We start from the raw sequence: 21,170 nt of genomic DNA on the forward strand, positions 1-21,170 counted from the left end.
ACCCAAACCCCCCCCCCCTCCCTTCCCACCCCCCCCAACATTCCCCTTCAAGGCAAGAGCAGTACACCACGTTTCGTTATCCTGAAAAGCTCAGTTCAGTGTGTAGATTAATCCATGACAGAAAGCATAAAACATGGCAATACAGCTTTGTAGATGTGCATAAACTCCTGGGCAATCATGTACCCAATCATACAAAGAATTTAACATACATTTGGCCCCCTGCAAACATTAATCTCAGACACTTCTTAGACTAGCGTTTCATCCATACCTTCCCAAACCCATTCCCTATTCACCCCTCCACTCCCAAGCCCACTCATACGTTCACACCATCCCTCACACTTGAATATTGTAATGTTGAATCCAGAGTGACCAAATTTTTTCAAATTTTTTTAAACTATTCCTTTTATGGTACACAAATTGTTCAAGGCGTATCAGTAAATGTACTTTGCTCTCCAATTCAGTCACCGATGGCGACAATCTATCCAACCAATGAAATGCTATCACCTTCCTTGCCTGATACAGCACTCTAAGGATTGCTAGTCTTTTCTCCTCCATCCCCTCAGATAGTTGCACACACCCCAGAATACAGGACAGAACTGTCATATCTAGACTGACGTCAAATACATTCTTTATTACCTCCTCTACACCCCTCCAATACCTCCGCAGCCTGGGGCAATTCCACATTAGGTGTATAAGATCGGCGTTTGCCACGTCACACCTTGGGCAACAGTCGTCTATTCTGTACCCCATCTTTTTTAACAGGACCGGAGTCTTATATACCCTATGCAGTAACAGGAGTTGAGACACTCTATGGGCTTCGCTCACCGCCACCTTGGTAAAATCCTCTAAGACAGCATCCCACTGCTCCTCTGTAAGATCCGGGACATCCTTCCTCCATTTTTCACATAGTGGGAAATCCTGTTTTTTAAACCGTGCCTCCATAAGGCAAGCATAATTCAGTGATATCACCCCCGTTGTACCCCCACTGGTTTTCGCCAGATCTATCACTGAGTTCTTGTTTGCAGGTCCCACTACCTCTTCCTGTCCTTGAGCCCGTAGTGCATGTCTCAATTGCAGATACAGGTAGAATTGGGACTTCAGCAATCCAAATTCCTGCTGTAATTGACTGAACTCCTTAAGGATATTATTATCGAACAGCTGCCTCATGTAGTTAAGCCCCTTTGCCTTCCACACCTGAACTCCATCCACTTTGTCCACTTCCCTATACATAAAATTTGGCCAAATATGAGTAAGATCCGAGTACCCCTTTATGCCTAGAATCTCTCTGGCTTTCCACCATGTATTGTGCATGGATCGCAGAATTCTATGAGCGCTACCCTTTTTATGGAATGTGCCATCCTCCAGCGAGGCCCTCAAGTTGCTACTATGAAAGGAAATTCTGAAAAAAATTTAAATCCAAATAAATGGAAGAAGTTCACTGGGGGACACGTGGCAAAAATATATTTAAACAAATGAGAAGAGATGGGTCGTTGATCCAGGGAGTTATTCTGATTTGCCTGATTGGAGTCACAGGGTTTCTTTTTGCCTTATTCTGGATCAACTTGCAGGATAACAGGCCGAACTGGATGGACAGATGTCTTTTTTTTTCAGTGTTATAAACTATGTTACTAAGTAATAAAGCAATTTTATAAAAATAAAAAAATATAAATAAATGTATGACCTCTCGGGGGACATACCTTTTTATATAGCAGAAATATATTTAAAAAATACATAAAAATAAAAGAAAAACAAATAAAATGCTAATAAGATTTTAAAAAACACTCCCAGAAACCAAAACTGCCGCCATTATCGTCCCATTCACGTGAAACTATACATATTGTATAACAAAACGACACGAAATAGAGAACAAATGATAATCTATTTTGGTGTCAGTTTGCATATTTTTTAAAGAATAAGGAGCTATGGTTTTAAAAAAAAGACTTTTAAAAAATATTTTGTACAGTTTCCCGCCAAATTAAACATAAAATATATTATAAAGCCCTGTGTCACATAAAAATGTTGCAGAAATGGTTTTGTTAGTCCAACAAATAAATAAAAAAATGTCAGCTGTTTGAACCACTTGGGCTAAATCACAAATAAGTGTGGTCATGTAAGGCTTTTTCAGGTCTGGTCATTAAAAGGTTAATAAGCCTTCTCCCTGCTAGTAAGGGAAATTGCTTACTGGTTATTGCAGGGCACCTATAACTAGGTTTGGACAATATACCGGTATTTGATATACCGCGGTATTAACCTCTTAAGGACACAGGGCGTACATGTACGCCCTGTGTATTTCTGATCACTGCCGTGCGGCTGGCAGTGATCGGAACCCGGTGCCTGCTCAAATCATTGAGCAGGCACCTAGGCTAAATGCGCGGGGGGGTCCCGTGACCCCCCCCATGTCGGCGATCGCGGCAAACCACAGGTCAATTCAGACCTGCGGTTTGCTGCGATTTCTGCAGTTTCTGATCCCCGCGGTCCCTGACCGCGGGGATCAGAAACTTTAGTATTCCTAAAATGCATCTGTATCCCCCCCCCCTGCACCCCTTAGTGATTTTTGCCCCGGTGGGAGGTGCAGGGGGAGGGGTGCGGGCGGTGCGGATCCCCTGCCCGCCTCCCCTTGAATAATCGTTGGTTTCTAGTGGGTATACCAGGGTGCCAGCACCCTGGTTTAAACGGCTGACATCTGTGCTGCGATGTCAGCCGTTTAACCCTTTCCAAACCGCGGTCCGTACGGACCGCTGTATGGAAAAGGTTAACAGCGCAGGGAGCTCCCTCCCTCTCCCATCGGGGGGCTGCTGTGCCTTTGCAGCCCCTCCGAATGGAGAGGGAGAGAGCTCCCAGGCAGCCCCCCCAAGCCCCGTCCTTACCCTTCCCCGTCTGCACAGTTCTGACCATAACTGAGCAGACGGGGAAGGTTCCCATGGCAACAGGACGCCTTCTCAGGCGTCCTGCTGTCCATGGTGCTGAACAGATCTGTGCTGAAAGGCATAGATCTGTTCAGACAAAGTGTAAAATACAGTACAGTACTATATATTGTACTGTACTGTATTATACAGACATCAGACCCACTGGATCTTCAAGAACCAAGTGGGTCTGGGTCAAAAAGAAAGTGAAAAAAAAATGAAAATAAAGTAAAAATCAAAAAACACATTTATCACAGATTAAAAATAAAAAAAATGAAATTCCCTACACATGTTTGGTATCGCCGCGTCCGTAACGACCTGATCTATAAAACGGTCATGTTACTTTACCCAAACGGTGAACGCCATAAAAATAAAAAATTAAAAACTATGATGAAATTGAAATTTTGCCCACCTTACTTCCCAAAAAAGTTAATAAAAGTGATCAAAAAAGTTGTATGTACTCCAAAATTGTAACAATCGGACCGTCATCTCATCCCGCAAAAATCATACCCTACCCAAGATAATCGCCCCAAAACTGAAAAAACTATGGCTCTTAGACTATGGAAACACTAAAACATGATTTTTTTTTTGTTTCAAAAATGAAATCATTGTGTAAAACTTACATAAATAAAAAGTATACATATTAGGTATCGCCGCGTCCGTATCGACCGGCTCTATAAAAATATCACATGACCTAACCCCTCAGGTGACCACCGTAAAAAAATAAAATAAAAAGAAACTGTGTAAAAAAAGCAATTTTTTGTCATCTTACTTCACAAAAAGTGTAACAGCAAACGATCAAAAAGTCATATGCACCCCAAAATAGTGCCAATAAAACCGTAATCTCATCCCGCAAAAAATGAGACCCTACTTGAGATAATCGCCCAAAAACTGAAAAAACTATGGCTCTTAGACTATGGAGACAGTAAAACTTTTTTTTGTTTAAAAAATTACATAAATAAAAAAAATGGTATACATATTAGGTATCGCCGCGTCCGTGACAACCTGCTCTATAAAATTACCACATGATCTAACCTGTCAGATGAATGTTGTAAATAACAAAAAAAAAACGATGCCAAAAAAGCTATTTCTTGTTACCTTGCCACACAAAAAGTGTAATATAGAGCAACCAAAAATCATATGTACCCTAAACTAGTACCAACAAAACTGCCACCTTATCCCGTAGTTTCTAAAATGGGGTCACTTTTTTGGAGTTTCTACTCTAGGGGTGCATCAGGGGGGCTTCAAATAGGACATGGTGTCAATAAAACCAGTCCAGCAAAATCTGCCTTCCAAAAACCGTATGGCATTCCTTTCCTTCTGCGCCCTGCCGTGTGCCCGTACAGCAGTTTACAACCACATATGGGGTGTTTCCGTAAACTACAGAATCAGGGCCATAAATAATGAGTTTTGTTTGGCTGTTAACCCTTGCTTTGTAACTGGAAAAAAAATATTAAAATGGAAAGTCTGCCAAAAAAGTGAAATTTTGAAATTGTATCTCTATTTTCCATTAAATCTTGTGCAACACCTAAAGGGTTAACAAACTTTGTAAAATCAGTTTTGAATACCTTGAGGGGTGTAGTTTCTTAGATGGGGTCACTTTTATGGAGTTTCTACTCTAGGGGTGCATCAGGGGGCTTCAAATGGGACATGGTGTCAAAAAAACAGTCCAGCAAAACCTGCCTTCCAAAAACCATACGGCGCACCTTTCACTCTACGCCCCACTGTGTGGCCGTACAGTAGTTTACGGCCACATATGGGGTGTTTCTGTAAACGGCAGAGTCAGGCCAATAAAGATACAGTCTTGTTTGGCTGTTAACCCTTGCTTTGTTAGTGGAAAAAATGGGTTAAAATGGAAAATTAGCCAAACAAATGAAATTCTCAAATTTCATCCCCATTTGCCAATAACTCTTGTGCAACACCTAAAGGGTTAACAAAGTTTGTAAAATCAGTTTTGAATACCTTGAGGGGTGTAGTTTATAGAATGGGGGCATTTTTGGGTGGTTTCTATTATGTAAGCCTCGCAAAGTGACTTCAGAGCTGTAGTGGTCCCTAAAAATTGGGTTTTTGTAAATTTCTGAAAAATTTCAAGATTTGCTTCTAAACTTCTAAGCCTTGTAACATCCCCAAAAAATAAAATATCATTCCCAAAATAATTCAAACATGAAGTAGACATATGGGGAATGTAAAGGCATCACAATTTTTAGGGGTATTACTATGTATTACAGAAGTAGAGAAACTGAAACTTTGAAATTTGCTAATTCTTCCAAATTTTTGTTAAATTAGGTATTTTTTGGTGCAAAAAAAATATTTTTTTTTAACTTAATTTTACCAGTGTCATGAAGTACAATATGTGACGAAAAAACAATCTCAGAACGGCCTGGATAAGTCAAAGCGTTTTAAAGTTATCAGCACTTAAAGTGACTCTGGTCAGATTTGCAAAAAATGGCCTGGTCCTAAGGTGTAAAAAGGCTGTGTCCTTAAGGGGTTAAGAAACTGCAATATGGCGATATCGCTGTTTCTTAATCACCGCAGTATTTTAGTGACATCATAAAGGCAGTCGCACGTCACAGTGCTGACTACTTCTATGCGTCCAGCGCACGCGTATGGAAAGCATCGGTCTTTGAAAATGACCCCCAATTTTTTATTTCAATGAAAAGCAGGTTTATGATGCCAATACACTTTTTGACAATGTGCTCTTATGATGGGAACACTCTGTACAACCTATTTATCAGGGGTTTCTGCTAGCATGTCCCATTTTCTATGGAAGCGCCTAAGGCTGCTTTCACACTAGCGTTCGGGTTTCCGTTCGTGAGCTCCGTTTGAAGGAGCTCACGAGCGGACCCGAACGCAGCCGTCCAGCCCTGATGCAGTCTGAATGGAGGCGGATCCGCTCAGACTGCATCAGTCTGGCGGCGTTCAGCCTCCGCTCCGCTCGCCTCCGCACGGACAGGCGGACAGCTGAACGCTGCTTGCAGCGTTCGGGTGTCCGCCTGGCCGTGCGGAGGCGTGCGGATCCGTCCAGACTTACAATGTAAGTCAATGGGGACGGATCAGTTTGAAGATGCCACAATGTGGCTCAATCTTCAAGCGGATCCGTCCCCCATTGACTTTACATTGAAAGTCTGGACGGATCCGTCCCAGGCTATTTTCACACTTAGCTTTTTTTTGCTAATATAATGCAGACGGATCCGTTCTGAACGGAGCCTCCGTCTGCATTATTATGGGCGGATCCGTTCAGAACGGATCCGCCCGAACGCTAGTGTGAAAGTAGCCTAAGATGGCTGACCGCTGCCATCTCCAGCACTCCCATAGAGAACGAATAGAGCAGCAGGTCAAACTCCCGACCGGCAGCTCCATCAGATTGGGGGGGACGGGACAGTGACCCCGTTCTTGGTGGGACAACTAAGAGATATTACTGTGTACTGTATGGGTGCTTCAAGGAGACATTATAATGTATGGGGGCAACAAGGAAACACAAGTTCATGTTTTGAGTGTTTTTAATTTTTTTTCTTCTAAATGGGTATTTATTGCGATTATATATCGTTATTGCAATAAATTTCTTAATATCGTTATTTTTGATATTGCCCAACCCTACCTGTAACTGTGGGGCAGGAGGCAGTAATAACCAGTGAAGGAAAGTGTTAATTTGTGAATAGGAGGCAGAATGTCAGGAAATGTCTCCAATTAAAGGGTTTTGCCAGTAAAAAAGATTTTTTAACAAGTTCCTGCAGCATGGCCCCTGAAATACCTGTAGAAGATTCTTTCCTGCTCCGTGCGCCCCCCGCCGTCTCCATCTTCACTGTCCATGTGCTGTTTACACCTGGCAATGCATGGACGTGGACACATGGGCTTCAGCGGTGACGTTCGGCTTGTGGCCACATTACTGCTGGAGCAGTGCATGTGACTATGCCCACATGTAGCCAGATGTAAACTGCCAGGACCTGAAGATGGGGGCAGGGAGCAGGTAACTACATCTTCTGTTTCAGGGGTCATGCTGTAGAGACTTGTTAAAAAATATCCTGATATCTGGCCGGTATAATTGTGGCACCAAACGGTCAATAAACAAGCAATCGCTCATTAGATGAGCAATTTGCACATTTTATTAGGAAGAAAGATGTACAATAAGGCTTCATTCACACGTCCGCAATTCTGTTCCTGTTTGCGGAACGGAATTGCTGACCCATTCATTTCTATGGGGCCACACGATGTGCTGGCCGGATCCGGAAATGCGGACCCGCACTTCGGGGTCTGCAATTCCGAACCAGAAAAAAATAGAACATGTCCTATTCTTGTCCGCAATTGCGGACAAGATTAGGCATTTTCTATTAAGTGTCGGCGATGTGCGGTCCGAGAAATGCAGAGAGCACATTGCCGATGTCCGTTTTTTGTGGATCCGCAAAGCAATTACAGATGTGTGAATGGACCCTAATGGTCAGCACATCTTCCTGTGTAATCGGGAATGTGCTGCCGATAACGAGGGGACTGTGGTAGTGATCATTCCTGCCCATTCACTTTGCCCGCGGCCCGCTCTCAGGAAATGATGCTCCAGTCCCTGCAGAGGTCATCTGTCACATATCAGTTCTTGTAGCAGAGCAGGAGCGCCTGCAACTTCTTAACTTTGACAGGAAGGTAAGTCTTGTGGTGACTGGTGCCGCTGTGGTACTTGTGATTAGCACTCTTGTGGCAGCACTGTGGGAAGTAGTTGAGACGCTCTGGTTTAGGTGACCTGTTCACTTCACTAAGATTATTAGTTAGAGGGAAGTGTCCACGAGTCACAGGCTGTGCGCACTTTAAGGCGCTCAGAGCCCTCGTCACCAATTTCTCTATGTACTATACAGAAACCATGGTGCAGATGTGAACGGAGTAGGGCTGCTACTATTTTTGTAACTGGGTATTCTATTGATTAATCCAACTATTAATCGAGTACTCTAATAACAAAAAAAAACTAATTAATTAAAAGAAAGTTTTTCTTTACAAAAACCAAGCTGCCCCCTCGGCGGCATCAGCTGCCCCAGTGAGATAAAATACTTACCTGTACTGTAGGGGCGCCACTCCAAAGCTCGTCCATCTTTTCCCGCGCGCTGCATTGTCATCCTGATGTGTCACACCATCGGGTCATAGTGCCCGCTTATGTGCACTGTCTTAACGATGTGTCAGAAGAAAAGTGCGGTGCTGGCTGGCGGGTGACCACGGAGCGGTGAGTAATAGCAAGCACTTCACTCCCGCTCCATGGTCACACGACACAAACGAATCCTCAATGCAAAAAATTTGCATCGAGGATTTTTTTGTGTCTAATTACTGGATTCAATCGAGTAATCGTTTCAGCCCTAGAACAGAGCATGAAATTGTCAGTCTACGGGTGCTGCCACACTGTTTATTTTTGGCTTGTTAAAAATGCAATATACGGGCACCAGCCGTGTGCGCTCCGTATCGCAGACGCGGACCCACTCAATTAAAAGCTGCGGAGCGGAAGCACTACAAAGCGCTTCCGTGGGATTTCGGTCCGTGCCTTCGCTCCACAAAAAAAAAAAGAGAACATGTTAAAAAAAAAAAAAAAAATATTGCGGTGTGGACAGAATATTGCGGATCGCAGGCCCATTCAAAGTGAATGGGTCCGCAAATGACGGGCACACAGCAAAATAGTGGTCCATTTCCATGTTTTTTGGGGTGGCGTTTTACTTGAGTTTTTTTCTCAGACTTTTTTTGGGGGGGGGGGGGAAATTTCTGAAATAATACCACAACATTCTGCCATTTAAAGCAAATGGCAGGCTTAAAATGCTACTACAGAAAGGGGTCGTTTTTGGAAAAAATGTTGTGTGAGACCACCCTAATCAGTGTGTGAAAGTGACTAGGGATTGTTTAACACTAAAATACTGTATCTTTGCACATGTAGAAATAGTTTTTTTTTTTTAAGGAGCATTTACACAGATGAGCAGACGATTGTCAAGAAGAAACGTTCCTTCCTGACAGTCGCCTGCTCATCAGTGGAGGTGAAGCTCTGCCTTTACTTACAGCAATCTCCTCCACAGTATGGGGATCAGCGATGTCTACTGCTCTCTTGTACAGCAGCATTCTTTCTGGGCAGCAGAGTGCTTTTTAGACAGCACGATCAGCTGCTCAGAAACCATGATGAGGTGACCTCATGAACGGCGGTTTCACCCGATGAACAATTGTTTCACTCGTTCATCTGGTGATCTGTGGCACCTTTACACCGGCTGAAGTGTTCCCGATAATCGGCCTGAAAATGGTGCCGTGTAAATCCAGCGTTAGTGTACTCCTCTTGAATTTAATGAACATGCCCAACCTTTTGCTACAACTTTGCTGGATTTTTTTCAGGATTCAGCCGGGAACATCTGAGCGACTTCAAGAAGGAACTGAACAATGCAGTGATCAAGGACATGCGTTCTAACAAAGACAACATCTCCCAGGCCGTCCTGGCTGTGGACATCTGCATGAAAGAGAGTGAGTGCCTCACAAGTCCTGTAGTGTTTTTCAGGTCCATTCCTTCACCTGTCGGTGGTAATTTCTCTAGTGACGTTACTGGCTGCAATCCTAGAGAGAACGTCTGCTGTCCTGACTACATCTCCAGCAGTATTCCAGTTCCTGCTGGGAGATGTGGCTGGTAACCTGCTATTACTATTATGCCTTATGATATTTTGAGAGTAGGGTTATGCTCAGTCAGGATAAGATTTTGAGGGTGATTAGTAACGCGGTCCTATAGTGTGATGAGATTGTACTCCAGAGGCTGCCTATCTGCAGTAATCATGGGGTTAGGGGAAGCTGTGCTCCACTATCTTGTCTTGTTATAGATTAGGCGCTTCATGGACAAGACAACATTTTTCAAATCGGTAAACTGTAATGCCTATTAATTGACTATCCACAGAGGCCCAGTACTTGGTAGATCCATTCATTTTACCTACAAGCGATCAAAAGTAAGATAATGCCTTGGGTAATTTACTTTTTTACTTATGCATACACTTAGGGGTTGTTCGATTTAGGGTGCATGCATGCGGGCCGCAAAACATGGATCTGCAAAAAATACGGATCGCTTCTGTGTGACGTCCACGTTGCATCCGCTTTTTTTTTTTTTTTTGCGGATCCATTGTAACAATGCCTATCCTTGTCCGTAAAATTCACAAGAATAGGACATGCTCTATCTTTTTTGCGGGGCTACGGAACGGAAATACAGATACAGACAGCACACGGTGTGCTCTCTGCATTTTTTGTGGACCCATTGAAATGTACGGGTCCGCATCCTATCCACGAAAAATGTGGATCGGATGCAGACCAAAAATACGGTTGTGTGAATGGGGATAGGGGCAGCCTTCACAGAATTCAGAAATAACCTTTTCTTGCTTGTATCATTGGGGGACACAGGAGACCATGGGTATAGCTGCTGCTGCCGCCACTAGGAGGCGACACTAGGCAAAAAAGTGTTAAGTCCTTCTTTCAGCTATATCCCTCCTGCACACACTGAGCTAATCGGTTTTAGCTTTGTGTCTGTAGGAGACAGACCTCCTTTTCAGGGAACTTGACTGCCATTTTTCTTTTATTTTACCTTTTTTCCTTTTTAGGACGCCCGGCCTCTCTGTTTACCCGGGGAGGAAGGCCAGTGTCGGTTCCCTCACCGCTCGACCTCCCCAAGAAGGCAATGCCCAGCTCCTCTGCATCCCACCAGCCATGGGGTCACCTGCATGTCTGCAGTCTCCCCCCCTCTACTTCAGCCTCACACTGCTCCCACTGTGACCTGGTAGGACTGTTGACCCTCTCTAGCACTGCAGCCCTCTGGCCTGGGACGCATTTTATATTGCTTCCAACCAACATGTCTGACCCCTTAGTGCCTGCTGGACCTTGGTATCATACCTGCACCGCATGTAAGGCGCCCCTTCCTCAAGGGCAGTCTGACCCGCATTGCTCGGCTTGCAAAGACCCATTGCAGGGTCCGCCATCTGTTGTGTCACCCCCTGGCCTCTTGGATCCCCCTGACTGGGCTAGATCCCTTTCCCAGGCTGTGGTTAGTCTCACTAGCGTTGTGGGCCGCCTTGCAGATGCATTGCCATTACCGCAGCCGGATGATTCCCCTGCTGGGCCCTCCGGGTCCGCTGTCTTAGCCGACCCGTCTGTCTCTCTCTGCAGGTGACACCTCCAGAGCCCGTCAACCCCAGAAACGGCCAAGGGCGGAACACCTATCATCCTCGGATGCTTCGGTATCCCCCCCAAGGGTGCGCTCTCAGTCGGGTCCTTCCTCATTACAGGATTTGCCCTCTGAAGGGGAGCTAGTCGATTCCGATTGGGATATGGACTCGGCACTGCCTTCAAAACTGGCTTCTGCCGTGGGCCATCTTATTAACAATATCCGTGATACCTTTAAGATTCACGATGATCCTCCTGATCCTGAAAAAACCAGTGTTTCCTTTTTTCGCCAAAAACAGGCGTCTGCGGTTTTTCCCCTCCATGCTCACTTCTCGTCAGTGGTTTCTACGGCCTGGACCCGTCCTGATGCACGTTTTACCCCGCCAAAAAAGTTAGATGTCTGTTATCCATTCCCGGCGGATTGCGTTACAAACTGGGCGTCACCACCTAAAGTCGACCCCCCTGTGGCCCGTTTGTCCAAGAGCACGGCTATTCCCGTTGCAGATGGTTCTTCCTTACAATCCACTGAGGATCACCGTATAGAGGCCCTTACAAAAGGTATCTTTGCAGCCTCCGGTTCTGCTCTCAGGCCGGTCTTTGCCTCCGCTTGGGCTGGAAAAGCGGTTTCAGAGTGGGCGTCTCAGCTGGATCTGGAGCTTGAATCCGACGTCCCTATTCAAGACCCTCCGTGCTCTAGCTCAACTTATCGTTCAGGCCGGTAAATTTGTCTGTGAAGCATCCCTGGATGCGGGGGCTCTCATTGCCCGTTCGTCTGCCCTGGCCGTTTCGGCTAGGAGGGAGCTTTGGTTAAAAGTTTGGTCGGCGGACGCCACGTCAAAGCGGTCTCTTACTGGCCTTCCCTTCACTGGTTCTCGATTTTTCGGGACCCGCTTGGATGAAATAATCTCCGAAGCCACGGGGGGGGGAAGAGTACATATCTTCCCCAATCCAGGACTAGGAGCGCCACTCGTGGTCGTCCCACCTTTTCCCGCTTCAGGTCTTCCCGTAGGGCTCCCGCACCTCGCACCACTTCAGGTCCATCCACTAACCCTGTCCAGGACAGACGTAAAAAAACTTTTTTTCGGACCCAGCCCTCCTGGCGCAAGTCACAGCCTGCTTGCCCTCCCGCGACCAAGCAGACCCCTACCTGAAGGTGCGCCCCCACCCACCCGGGTGGGGGGACGTCTCCTCCTGTTCAGGGACTTCTGGCAGGCGCACGTCTCCGACGCCTGGGCCTCGAGGTTGTGTCTTCCGGGTACAAACTCGAGTTTGCGTCCCTCCCCCCAGTTCGGTTCTTTCACTCCCGGGTTCCCCAGGATCCCCGAGGGGCGGCCGATTTCTTTACTGCCGTTCACACCCTTCTGGACAAAGGGGTCATCGCCCCGGTTCCTATGGGAGACAGATTCAAGGGGTTCTATTCAAACCTTTTTGTGGTCCCCAAAAAGGAAGGTTCGGTTCGTCCCATTCTGGATCTAAAACGGTTGAACCGTTTCCTTCATCTTCAGCGATTCCGGATGGAGTCTCTCAGGTCGGTGGTGGCCTCTCTGGAAAAGGGGGAGTTCCTGGCCTCTATCGACATCCAGGACGCCTACCTTCATATTCCAATCGCTCGGTGTCATCAGTGCTTTCTGCGCTTTGCAGTAGGGTCCGACCACTACCAGTTCGTTGCCCTCCCCTTCGAGCTGGCGACGGCCCCTCGCGTTTTCACGAAGGTCCTTGCCCCTGTCCTCGCCTTACTTCGTTCCAGGGGAGTCTTTCTACTTCCATATCTGGACGATCTCCTAATCAAGGCACCTTCTCTGTCACTGACTTCCACCAGTGTGGATCTCTCGCTACAAACCTTACGCCGGTTCGGTTGGATTATCAACCTCCCCAAATCCTCTCTGGTTCCATCCAGGCAACTGGTCTTTCTGGGGATGCTGCTGGATACAGATGCAGCGGAGGTTCGGCTTCCGTCAGAGAAGCGCCAGCTCCTTCATCGGTCGGTTCGGAGCCATCTGACCCACCGCCATCCTTCCGGTTCAGCATGCGGGTCTTGGGACAGATGGTGTCCTGCTTCGAAGCGATTCCTTACGCGCAGTATCACTCCCACACCTTTCAGACGGCCATTCTGTCCGCCTGGAACAAGTCCCAGGAGAGTCTGGATCGGCATTTTCCCCTTTCCCCCCAGGTTCGCTCCTCTCTCCTCTGGTGGCTGCGGACCCCTCTCCAGGGGAAGTCCTTCCTGCCGATAACTTGGTTGGTGATTACCACCGATGCCAGTCTGCGAGGTTGGGGGGGGGGTGTTTCCTCCTCGGTCCGTCCATGGCACTTGGTCTCCATCGGAGTCCAAACTGCCGATCAACGTTCTGGAGCTGAGGGCCATCCTCCTCTCGCTCCGGCATTGGACTTCGCTGCTTCGGGGTCACCCAGTTCGGGTCCTATCGGACAATGCCACGGCTGTGGCGTACATAAATCATCAGGGGGGCACTCGCAGCGCGGCGGCGATGAGGGAGGTGTCTCTAATCCTTCGCTGGGCGGAAATTCATGTTCCTGCCCTTTCGGCCATTTACATCCCGGGGGTGGACAATTGGGCGGCGGATTTCCTCAGCCGGACGACGATCGACCCGGGCGAGTGGTCTCTGCACCCCGACGTCTTCGAGTCTCTTTGTCTCCGTTGGGGTCGTCCGGATGTGGATCTCATGGCCTCCAGATTCAACCACAAGCTTCCCACCTACATGGCCAGAGCCAAGGATCCGGACGCTTACGGCGCGGACGTGCTCGTCCTTCCCTGGACGGAGTTTTCGCTCCTCTACGTGTTTCCGCCCCTGCCTCTTCTTCCACGGGTCCTTCGGAAGATCGCGGCGGAGGGCACGCCAGCGATCCTGATAGCCCCGGATTGGCCTCGTCGTCCTTGGTACGCCGACCTTATGTTGCTCCTGGCAGACGCTCCCTTGCCTCTGCCTCTAAGAGAAGACCTCCTCTCTCAAGGGCCGATCTTCCACCAGCATTTAAGGTCGCTACGTTTAGCGGCGTGGCTATTGAAACCGTGGTCCTGACGCGGCGGGGGTTTTCTGCTGACGTGGTCCGTACCATGATTCGTGCGCGTAAACCGGCATCGTCCAGGATTTATTACCGAACCTGGCGGGCCTATTTGACTTTCTGCGAGACCTTGGGGATTCCTCCTCTTCGTTTTTCTCTCCCCACGATTTTATCCTTTTTGCAGTCTGGTCTGGATTTGGGTTTGGGTCTCAGTACCCTTAAGGGTCAGATCTCGGCGCTTTCGGTCCTTTTTCAGCGCCCTCTGGCTCCGCTCGGTCTAGTTAAGACCTTTCTTCAGGGGGTTGCTCGCTGTGCTCCCCCGTATTGCGCTCCCGTTCCTTCTTGGGATCTTAATGTTGTACTGACGGCTCTCCAATCTTCCCCTTTCGAGCCTCTGCGCAAGGTTTCCCCTCGCTTGTTGTCTTGCAAAGTTTTCTTCCTCGTCGCCATCACGTCTCTTCGGCGTGTGTCTGAGTTGGCGGCACTTTCTTGCGTGGAACCCCTCTTGGTTTTTCACCAGGACAAGGTGGTTCTCCGCCCAGTTCCGGATTTTCTTCCAAAGGTGGTGTCCGCCTTTCACCTGAATGAAGATATTGTCCTTCCTTCTCTGTGCCCGTCCCCGTCTCATCCTCGGGAACGGGATCTTCACAGTCTGGATGTTGTTCGGGCTCTGAGGATCTACCTGGATGTAACCAGACCCTTTCGACGCTCGGATTCTCTGTTTGTGGTTCCGGAGGGTCCGCGCAGGGGGCTGGCGGCGTCTAAGGTGGTTATTGCCCGCTTCATAAAGATGGCTATTGTTGAGGCTTACCGTGCTAGGGGCAGGGAACCGCCCTTTGGTGTTACCGCTCATTCTACCAGAGCGGTCGGGGCTTCCTGGGCTCAGCGTAATCGTGCTTCGGCTGAACAATTGTGCAAAGCGGCCACCTGGTCTTCTTTGCACACTTTCGCCAAGTTCTACCGGGTGAACACTTATGCATCGGCGGATGCTGCTTTGGGCTGCCTGGTTTTGCAGGCGGCGGTGCCTTAATGCCTGTGGTGCTTCATTCGCCTTGGATTGTGGTCCCTCCCTATTTGTGGACTGCTTTTGAACGTCCCAAGGTTTCCTGTGTCCCCCAAGGAATTGGGCGAGAAAACGAGATTTTTGTATAACTTACCAGTAAAATCTCTTTCTCGCTCTTCCTTGGGTTTTTTGGTTTTGGTTGCCCTGACGGGTGTTTTGACTTGTTGGTGTTACTTTGGTTGCTCCTTGCCTTTGTTTTAACTACTTGGGCACATAACTGGAAGTCTCTCTCTCCAGGCTGAGGGTATAGCTGCTGGAGGAGGGGCTTAACAGTCTTTTACTTAGTGTCACGCCTCCTATGGAGATGAGCTATACCCAAGGTTTCCTGTGTTCCCCAAGGAAGAGCGAGAAAGAGATTTTACTGGTAAGTTATACAAAAATCTCGTTTTATCCTCACGGGCCCCCCTCACTAGCTGGAGATTAATAAATGAATAAAATCCCATTTAGCCCCTGGTGCGTTTCCAGCGATGTACTGGTACCTAATTTAGTGTTAACCCCGTTTACAGGTACCTTCCACCTTCTCATGTCCACTGCATGCGGTCTCATTTCCACTCGTAGGCACTGGTTATGGTACATATTGTTGCTTTACTCCTGTCCTCGTTAGGCAGGATAATCACACTACCACTGACAGCGGTGCATCCAGGAGCATATCCCCTTTCCGCCGACAGAGTACTTGCAGTACCACTGAATACTGTACACCCTGTAGCATTTCCTCCTTCTATAGTCGGAGTACTTGCACTACCTCTGGACGCTGTACATGCGATAGCATTACCCTCCTTCCATAGGCGGAGTAATGGCACTACTACTGGATGCGGTGCATGCTGTAGCATTACCCTCCTTCCATAGGCGGAGTAATGGCACTACTACTGGATGCGGTGCATGCTGTAGCATTACCCTCCTTCCATAGGCAGAGTAATCGCACTACTACTGGATGCGGTGCATGCTGTCGCATTACCCTCTTTCCATAGGCGGAGTACTTCCACTGCATGCTATACATGCTGTGGCATCGCCTTACTTCCTTAGGCGGAGTAATTCCACTACTACTGGATGCTGTTCATGCTGTCGCATTACCTTACCTCCTTAGGCAGAGTAATTGCATTACCACTGGACCCCTTGAACGATGTCATTATCACTGGACACGGTATATACTGTTGCAGAATAGTTCCACTGGATTCTGTAACCTGTCTCTTTGCTTCCTTCCAGGTTTAGTGCGGCCGCCCACATTTGCATATTGTGACTACCACACTACTGCTGGGCGCAGCATATCCTATCCCACTAACTCCTTTCACAGTTTGGGTAATCACGCTGTCGGATGGTCGGATTACTCCAACGTTGGTTACTGTGTCCGCTAGGTCACGGTGCAGCATTGGTCCTGGCACCGGCTCCCGTACTTCCGGTCATATTCCTCCCCTTCCACAGGGGGAGTGCAGTTGCTACCACTGTACACTGTATATCCTATCTTGTTTCCTCCTCCTCCAAGTAGAGTTTTTATGCTAATAGGTGGAGTGATTACACAAACTTTGAACACTGTGCCTGCTATGCCATAGCAAACTATTTGTCCTAGCTCCGGCTCTGTACTTCCCATCCTTTTCCTCCCCTTTCACAGGTGGAGTATTAGCAGACGGCACCTACTATTGCCTTATTCTCTTCAGTAGGTGGAATATGGCACAGCCACTGGTTATTGCGCCATGTCCACATTATCCCTTTCATAAGCCAGATATTTTGTGTGTTGGTATTGAGCGCTTTCATGGCGACCTCTACTTGCTCAGGGTGTTTTCCCTAAAACACGACCTTCTTGTGCTTTAAGTCCCGATTGGAATCCAGTCTACAATGGTAGTAGTTGTCGCCCCAATAGGTGGAGCATCTGCACTATCGTGAAATTCTGTGATTGCTCCCACATCCACTCGGTCAGGGGTTTTGCTCATCTCGCTGCCTCTGTATACCGTATCCATGGCCAGCTCTCCTCCTTCTCCTCAGGTGGAGTATCTATGCTAGCACTACATACCATGTAATATGGCTTCCCCCACAGGTGGAGTTTTGCGCTAGCCCTAGCCGCTGTGGCTACTACTGCATGGCTTCCCCCTCAGGTGGAGTGGCGCAGTCGCTAGATGCAGTGTTCTCTACTGTATTGTCTCCCTTCTCAGGTGGAGTATTTGCCGTAGCCCTATACTTTGTCTGTGACTGTATGGTGCCTTTCTCTGGGGCAGTGGCAGCTGTCATTGCACCCTTTCTCACTTCCTACCTCACATGGTGCATTAGCACCGGATGTTGGATCTCTACTTTCTACTCCTCGCATTGTTTCGGCCCCATCTTTGTATACGGTAGTTTCTGTTGCATCCCCCCTTCTGTAGGTACTAGGTGTGTTGATGGTGTATATATATATTTCCTCGCAGGCAGCTGTCCTGGTCGTTTTATGCTACCTATAGATGCCATTGCACTGGCAGGCATCTTACACGTTTATTCGTTCCTGATGGCATGTTCTTCCGCATTACGTTTATCACCATTCCGACTTTGTGCAGTAGCATGGGATGCTATAGTTACCTCACTTACTGGTGGGCATTAGACTGGGGTTCTTCAGCTGGCGTAACCCCCTTGTTCCTGTGACGCTCGCCTATGGCATTGTTTCCTTCACAAGTGGATCATTGGCGCTAACAGTTGACACTGTGACAGCTTTAGCATTGCCTCTCTTAGGAGATCAAGTACTGTCTCTGACATGTCCATTTGTAGTGGATATTCCAATTCAGTGCGCTTACTGTGAATTGACTACATTTTTCCTCTCCAGATGAGCGGTTGTGCTGTCCTTGTCACCACTAATGGAGGATTCGTGGCTGGAACGCAACACCCTTTATACTCTGTGCCTTTTCACAAAGCTATTAGTTACTCTCACCCAAGCTACTGTTTTCAATCTACCCAACCAGTATCCATATTCCTTGGGTTGGCGTCTTATTGTTCTGGAGCGCCCGCACTGCCGCTCCTTTTTTCTGTATGACAGTTTTTTTCTCCGATACTTCTGTAGAGTTGGACATCACCACTACCCTCCCCTTAAGGTGGAGTATTCTCCCATCTCTGGCCACTTTGGACATTCCTCTGGGCGGGAGTTGCTCTCTGACGAGTTTATGCACCCTCAACGTTTCTGGCGTGGGCATTGCTTCAGCCTACTGTTAGTGTTGGTCTGTGGTGTGTCAGATGGCTTCTCTTGCTAGAGAACTTATGATAAGCCTCCCCGGCCCTAGGGGCATCTTCCTACCATATTAATTCTTCTTCGGGAGTTTTATCTCTTTTTGCAGAGCTGTACACAGCGGTTCCTAATCTGCTTCCAGTGTACTCATAGCTGCATCCCTAGATGTTCCTGGGGAGCATCTACCCTCTCACTGGTTGTAGCCTGCTCTCTTTTCCCAGTGCAGCGTCTCTCTCTGCTTTCATTCCTTAGCCTGTCTAGCGTCAGTCATGATACTGTCCTGGACCCAGCATCTGGCAGTCTTCCTTTTGTCTAGTGACGAACATTCACATGGCTGTACTCTTATGCAACATTTCTCTATGTAACATGGCTATCCTAGTGTCGCCTCCTAGTGGCAGCAGCAGCTATACCCATGGTCTTCTGTGTCCCTCAATGAACTCAGCGAGAAAAGGATTTTACAGGTGGGCACAAAAAAATCCTATTTTTGCAATTTCCTCACCTTATTAAAGCTGCCCTGTTCCCTCATAACTGTGGCCCACAGGGCCTCTTAGATGATGCTTCATCCATGCAATGTCCCATGGGACTAGTTGCAGCCAAGTGTCATCCACCATGGATGAAATGTCATTACAATGATGGGGATTGGATGCATCTATCACATATGTAGGGAATGCATGGATGTCATGTCATCATGTTTATTAGGTGTGTATTGCAACGTGATTTTATTTTTACATTTTGTTAAGCTTAGACCCTATTGATATGAACCATTCAACCCCCATTTGAAAGAGGAGTGGACCAGTCAAGGACTTGTATTCTTCATGAAATAACAATTCTAGAGCATCTTCTCTTACAATTCAGCCATTACTCTGTTATTCCTCATAGAAATGCATCATTACATTTACAACTTTGTCTTACCATTCAATGCCAGACTGTAGGAAACCACCTGTTTGACAAAGGAAATGGTAGTGCCAGTTGTCCGTTTATTGATACTTTTTCAGCAGGAATAATGGAGCACAATGCAAAGTTCTAATCAGAGAATGCAATTAAGTCCTAAAATAGACATATACTGAGTGCTGACAGATCCTCTAAGATTTATTAGTGCGAGATTTCTCCAGGAGATCAGTTGCTCGTACTTCTGTAATCAGATGGCGGTCTTGATCAGTAACGTTGACGTTTTTATTTTTCACTGCAGATATGTATGGATATCATGGGAAGAAGAGTCATTCATTTCTTAAAATCACCATGGCCTTTCCTCGCCTAATTGCACCTGCCAAACGTCTCTTAGAACAAGGAATACGGTTTGGCAGCTTCCCAACGCAGTGTTACCAAGCCTATGAAGCCAACATTGACTTTGAAATTAGGTATTCTGTACTTCTTGTGCCTGTTAGTATGGCCGTACTAGTTAACTGCTATATTAGTAGACTGCGGGGTAATGCGTCATATGTTCCAGTTCTGCCCGTGCCGCATCATGTTCTCTGTATATTCTTGAATAATCCCTTCTGGTAAACTGGAAACATTCTTTAGTCTGCAATAGCATCACATTAGCTATGAAGTTATTATCTTATGTTTTGAACCTTTCATCATGGATGGAAATTTGTTGAGGGATCTTCATTGCTATACATTTCTTGACTTTCAGGTTTATGGTTGATAATGATATTGTTGGATGTAATTGGATTGAGCTCCCTGCTGGTAAATATCGTATACGTAAGGAACCTCATGGAGGGAGTGTTAGCGATGATGACCCCAAAAAGGTGAGTGCTGGAAAGTTGCTTGATTATCTCCTGACATGTCTGTTTTAGTAACTACTTGCATTCCCCATGTAATAACTCTGCAGCATCTATTCTTATCACTCTATGTTGCACAATTCCTTTATTATTCCTTCTAGCATCTATGAATGAATTTCCTGCAGTAAATGTCCAGATGGGTGTTACTAGTTGGAGGTGTGGTTCTGCACAGTCTGACACGATCTAATCAGTGTTGTCAGTATCAGGCTTTTCAGGGACCCATCCTCAACTGTTAACACCCATATGGGCCTTCAATGCAATCTGCTAGTAATTCATTCATAAACTTCTAGTGGGCATTATAGAGTAATAACAGAACAGAGTTGTAAGAGCCATTCCTCAGGATTCTTAGTAACTACTTGCATTTCCCATGTATTACCAAGACAGGTAACAGGTCCTCTTTAGATATGGTGTTTTTCGTCACAACTATACTTAATACATAGGGTTTACAGAACACCTAGATTCCTACATAAGATAGGGGTACGCGACACATCTAACTGCCCAAAATGTGATATGTCAGATATAATGCACGTGTTTTGGGATATGTGTATTGGGCTTGTTACCAGACGAATTCACAACCGATCTCAATATTGGCATTAGTAGAACACTGTATCAAGCTAGGAAATGAATAGCCAAATACTGGATAAGCACTACAGTACCAACTAAGGAGGAATTTATTGCACGTATGAATGTGATAATTTGACATGAAAGGGGGGTATACTTTAAAAGAGGTATGAGTAAGAAGTTTGAGTCTATATGGGGACCATGGTTGAGAACGCCAGGACTACCCACTGGACGTCTTCTGTCCTTGCAACTGGGGTGGATGGTGAAGTGTAACACGATAAGGGGATGTTACGGATGAACTGGGTATAGTGGAAACAGAGGTAGTTGTTTCTCAAGGTGTGTGGAGGAGAAAAATGAGCTTACATTGTGGTGTGGTGCAGGTTAGGGAGGGGGGGGTTATACTCTTATAAGTTTGTACTTTGTGTATTAATGTGCCCAAGTTGGGTCTTTACTTGTTTATGTCAATGTATATTTGATGTATGTCTGTACGAATGGATTAAAAAAAAAAAAGATAGTGTTTTTCACTG

General features: G+C 46.8%; 1 protein-coding gene across 2 annotated transcripts in view; it reads left to right on the forward strand.

Moving 5' to 3' along the window:
- Positions 1-21,170, forward strand: part of POLD1 (DNA polymerase delta 1, catalytic subunit) — a 172,539-nt gene that overhangs the window by 19,784 nt on the left and 131,585 nt on the right. For both annotated transcript variants that reach the window (XM_044281624.1, XM_044281625.1), the window contains exons 5-7: positions 9,243-9,368; positions 19,491-19,659; positions 19,935-20,049. In XM_044281624.1, the coding sequence (XP_044137559.1) occupies positions 9,243-9,368; positions 19,491-19,659; positions 19,935-20,049 (410 nt within the window). The remainder of the gene's footprint in view (positions 1-9,242; positions 9,369-19,490; positions 19,660-19,934; positions 20,050-21,170) is intronic.

The sequence above is a fragment of the Bufo gargarizans genome, chromosome 2, assembly GCF_014858855.1.
Source record: "Bufo gargarizans isolate SCDJY-AF-19 chromosome 2, ASM1485885v1, whole genome shotgun sequence".
Classification (NCBI taxonomy): domain Eukaryota; kingdom Metazoa; phylum Chordata; class Amphibia; order Anura; family Bufonidae; genus Bufo; species Bufo gargarizans.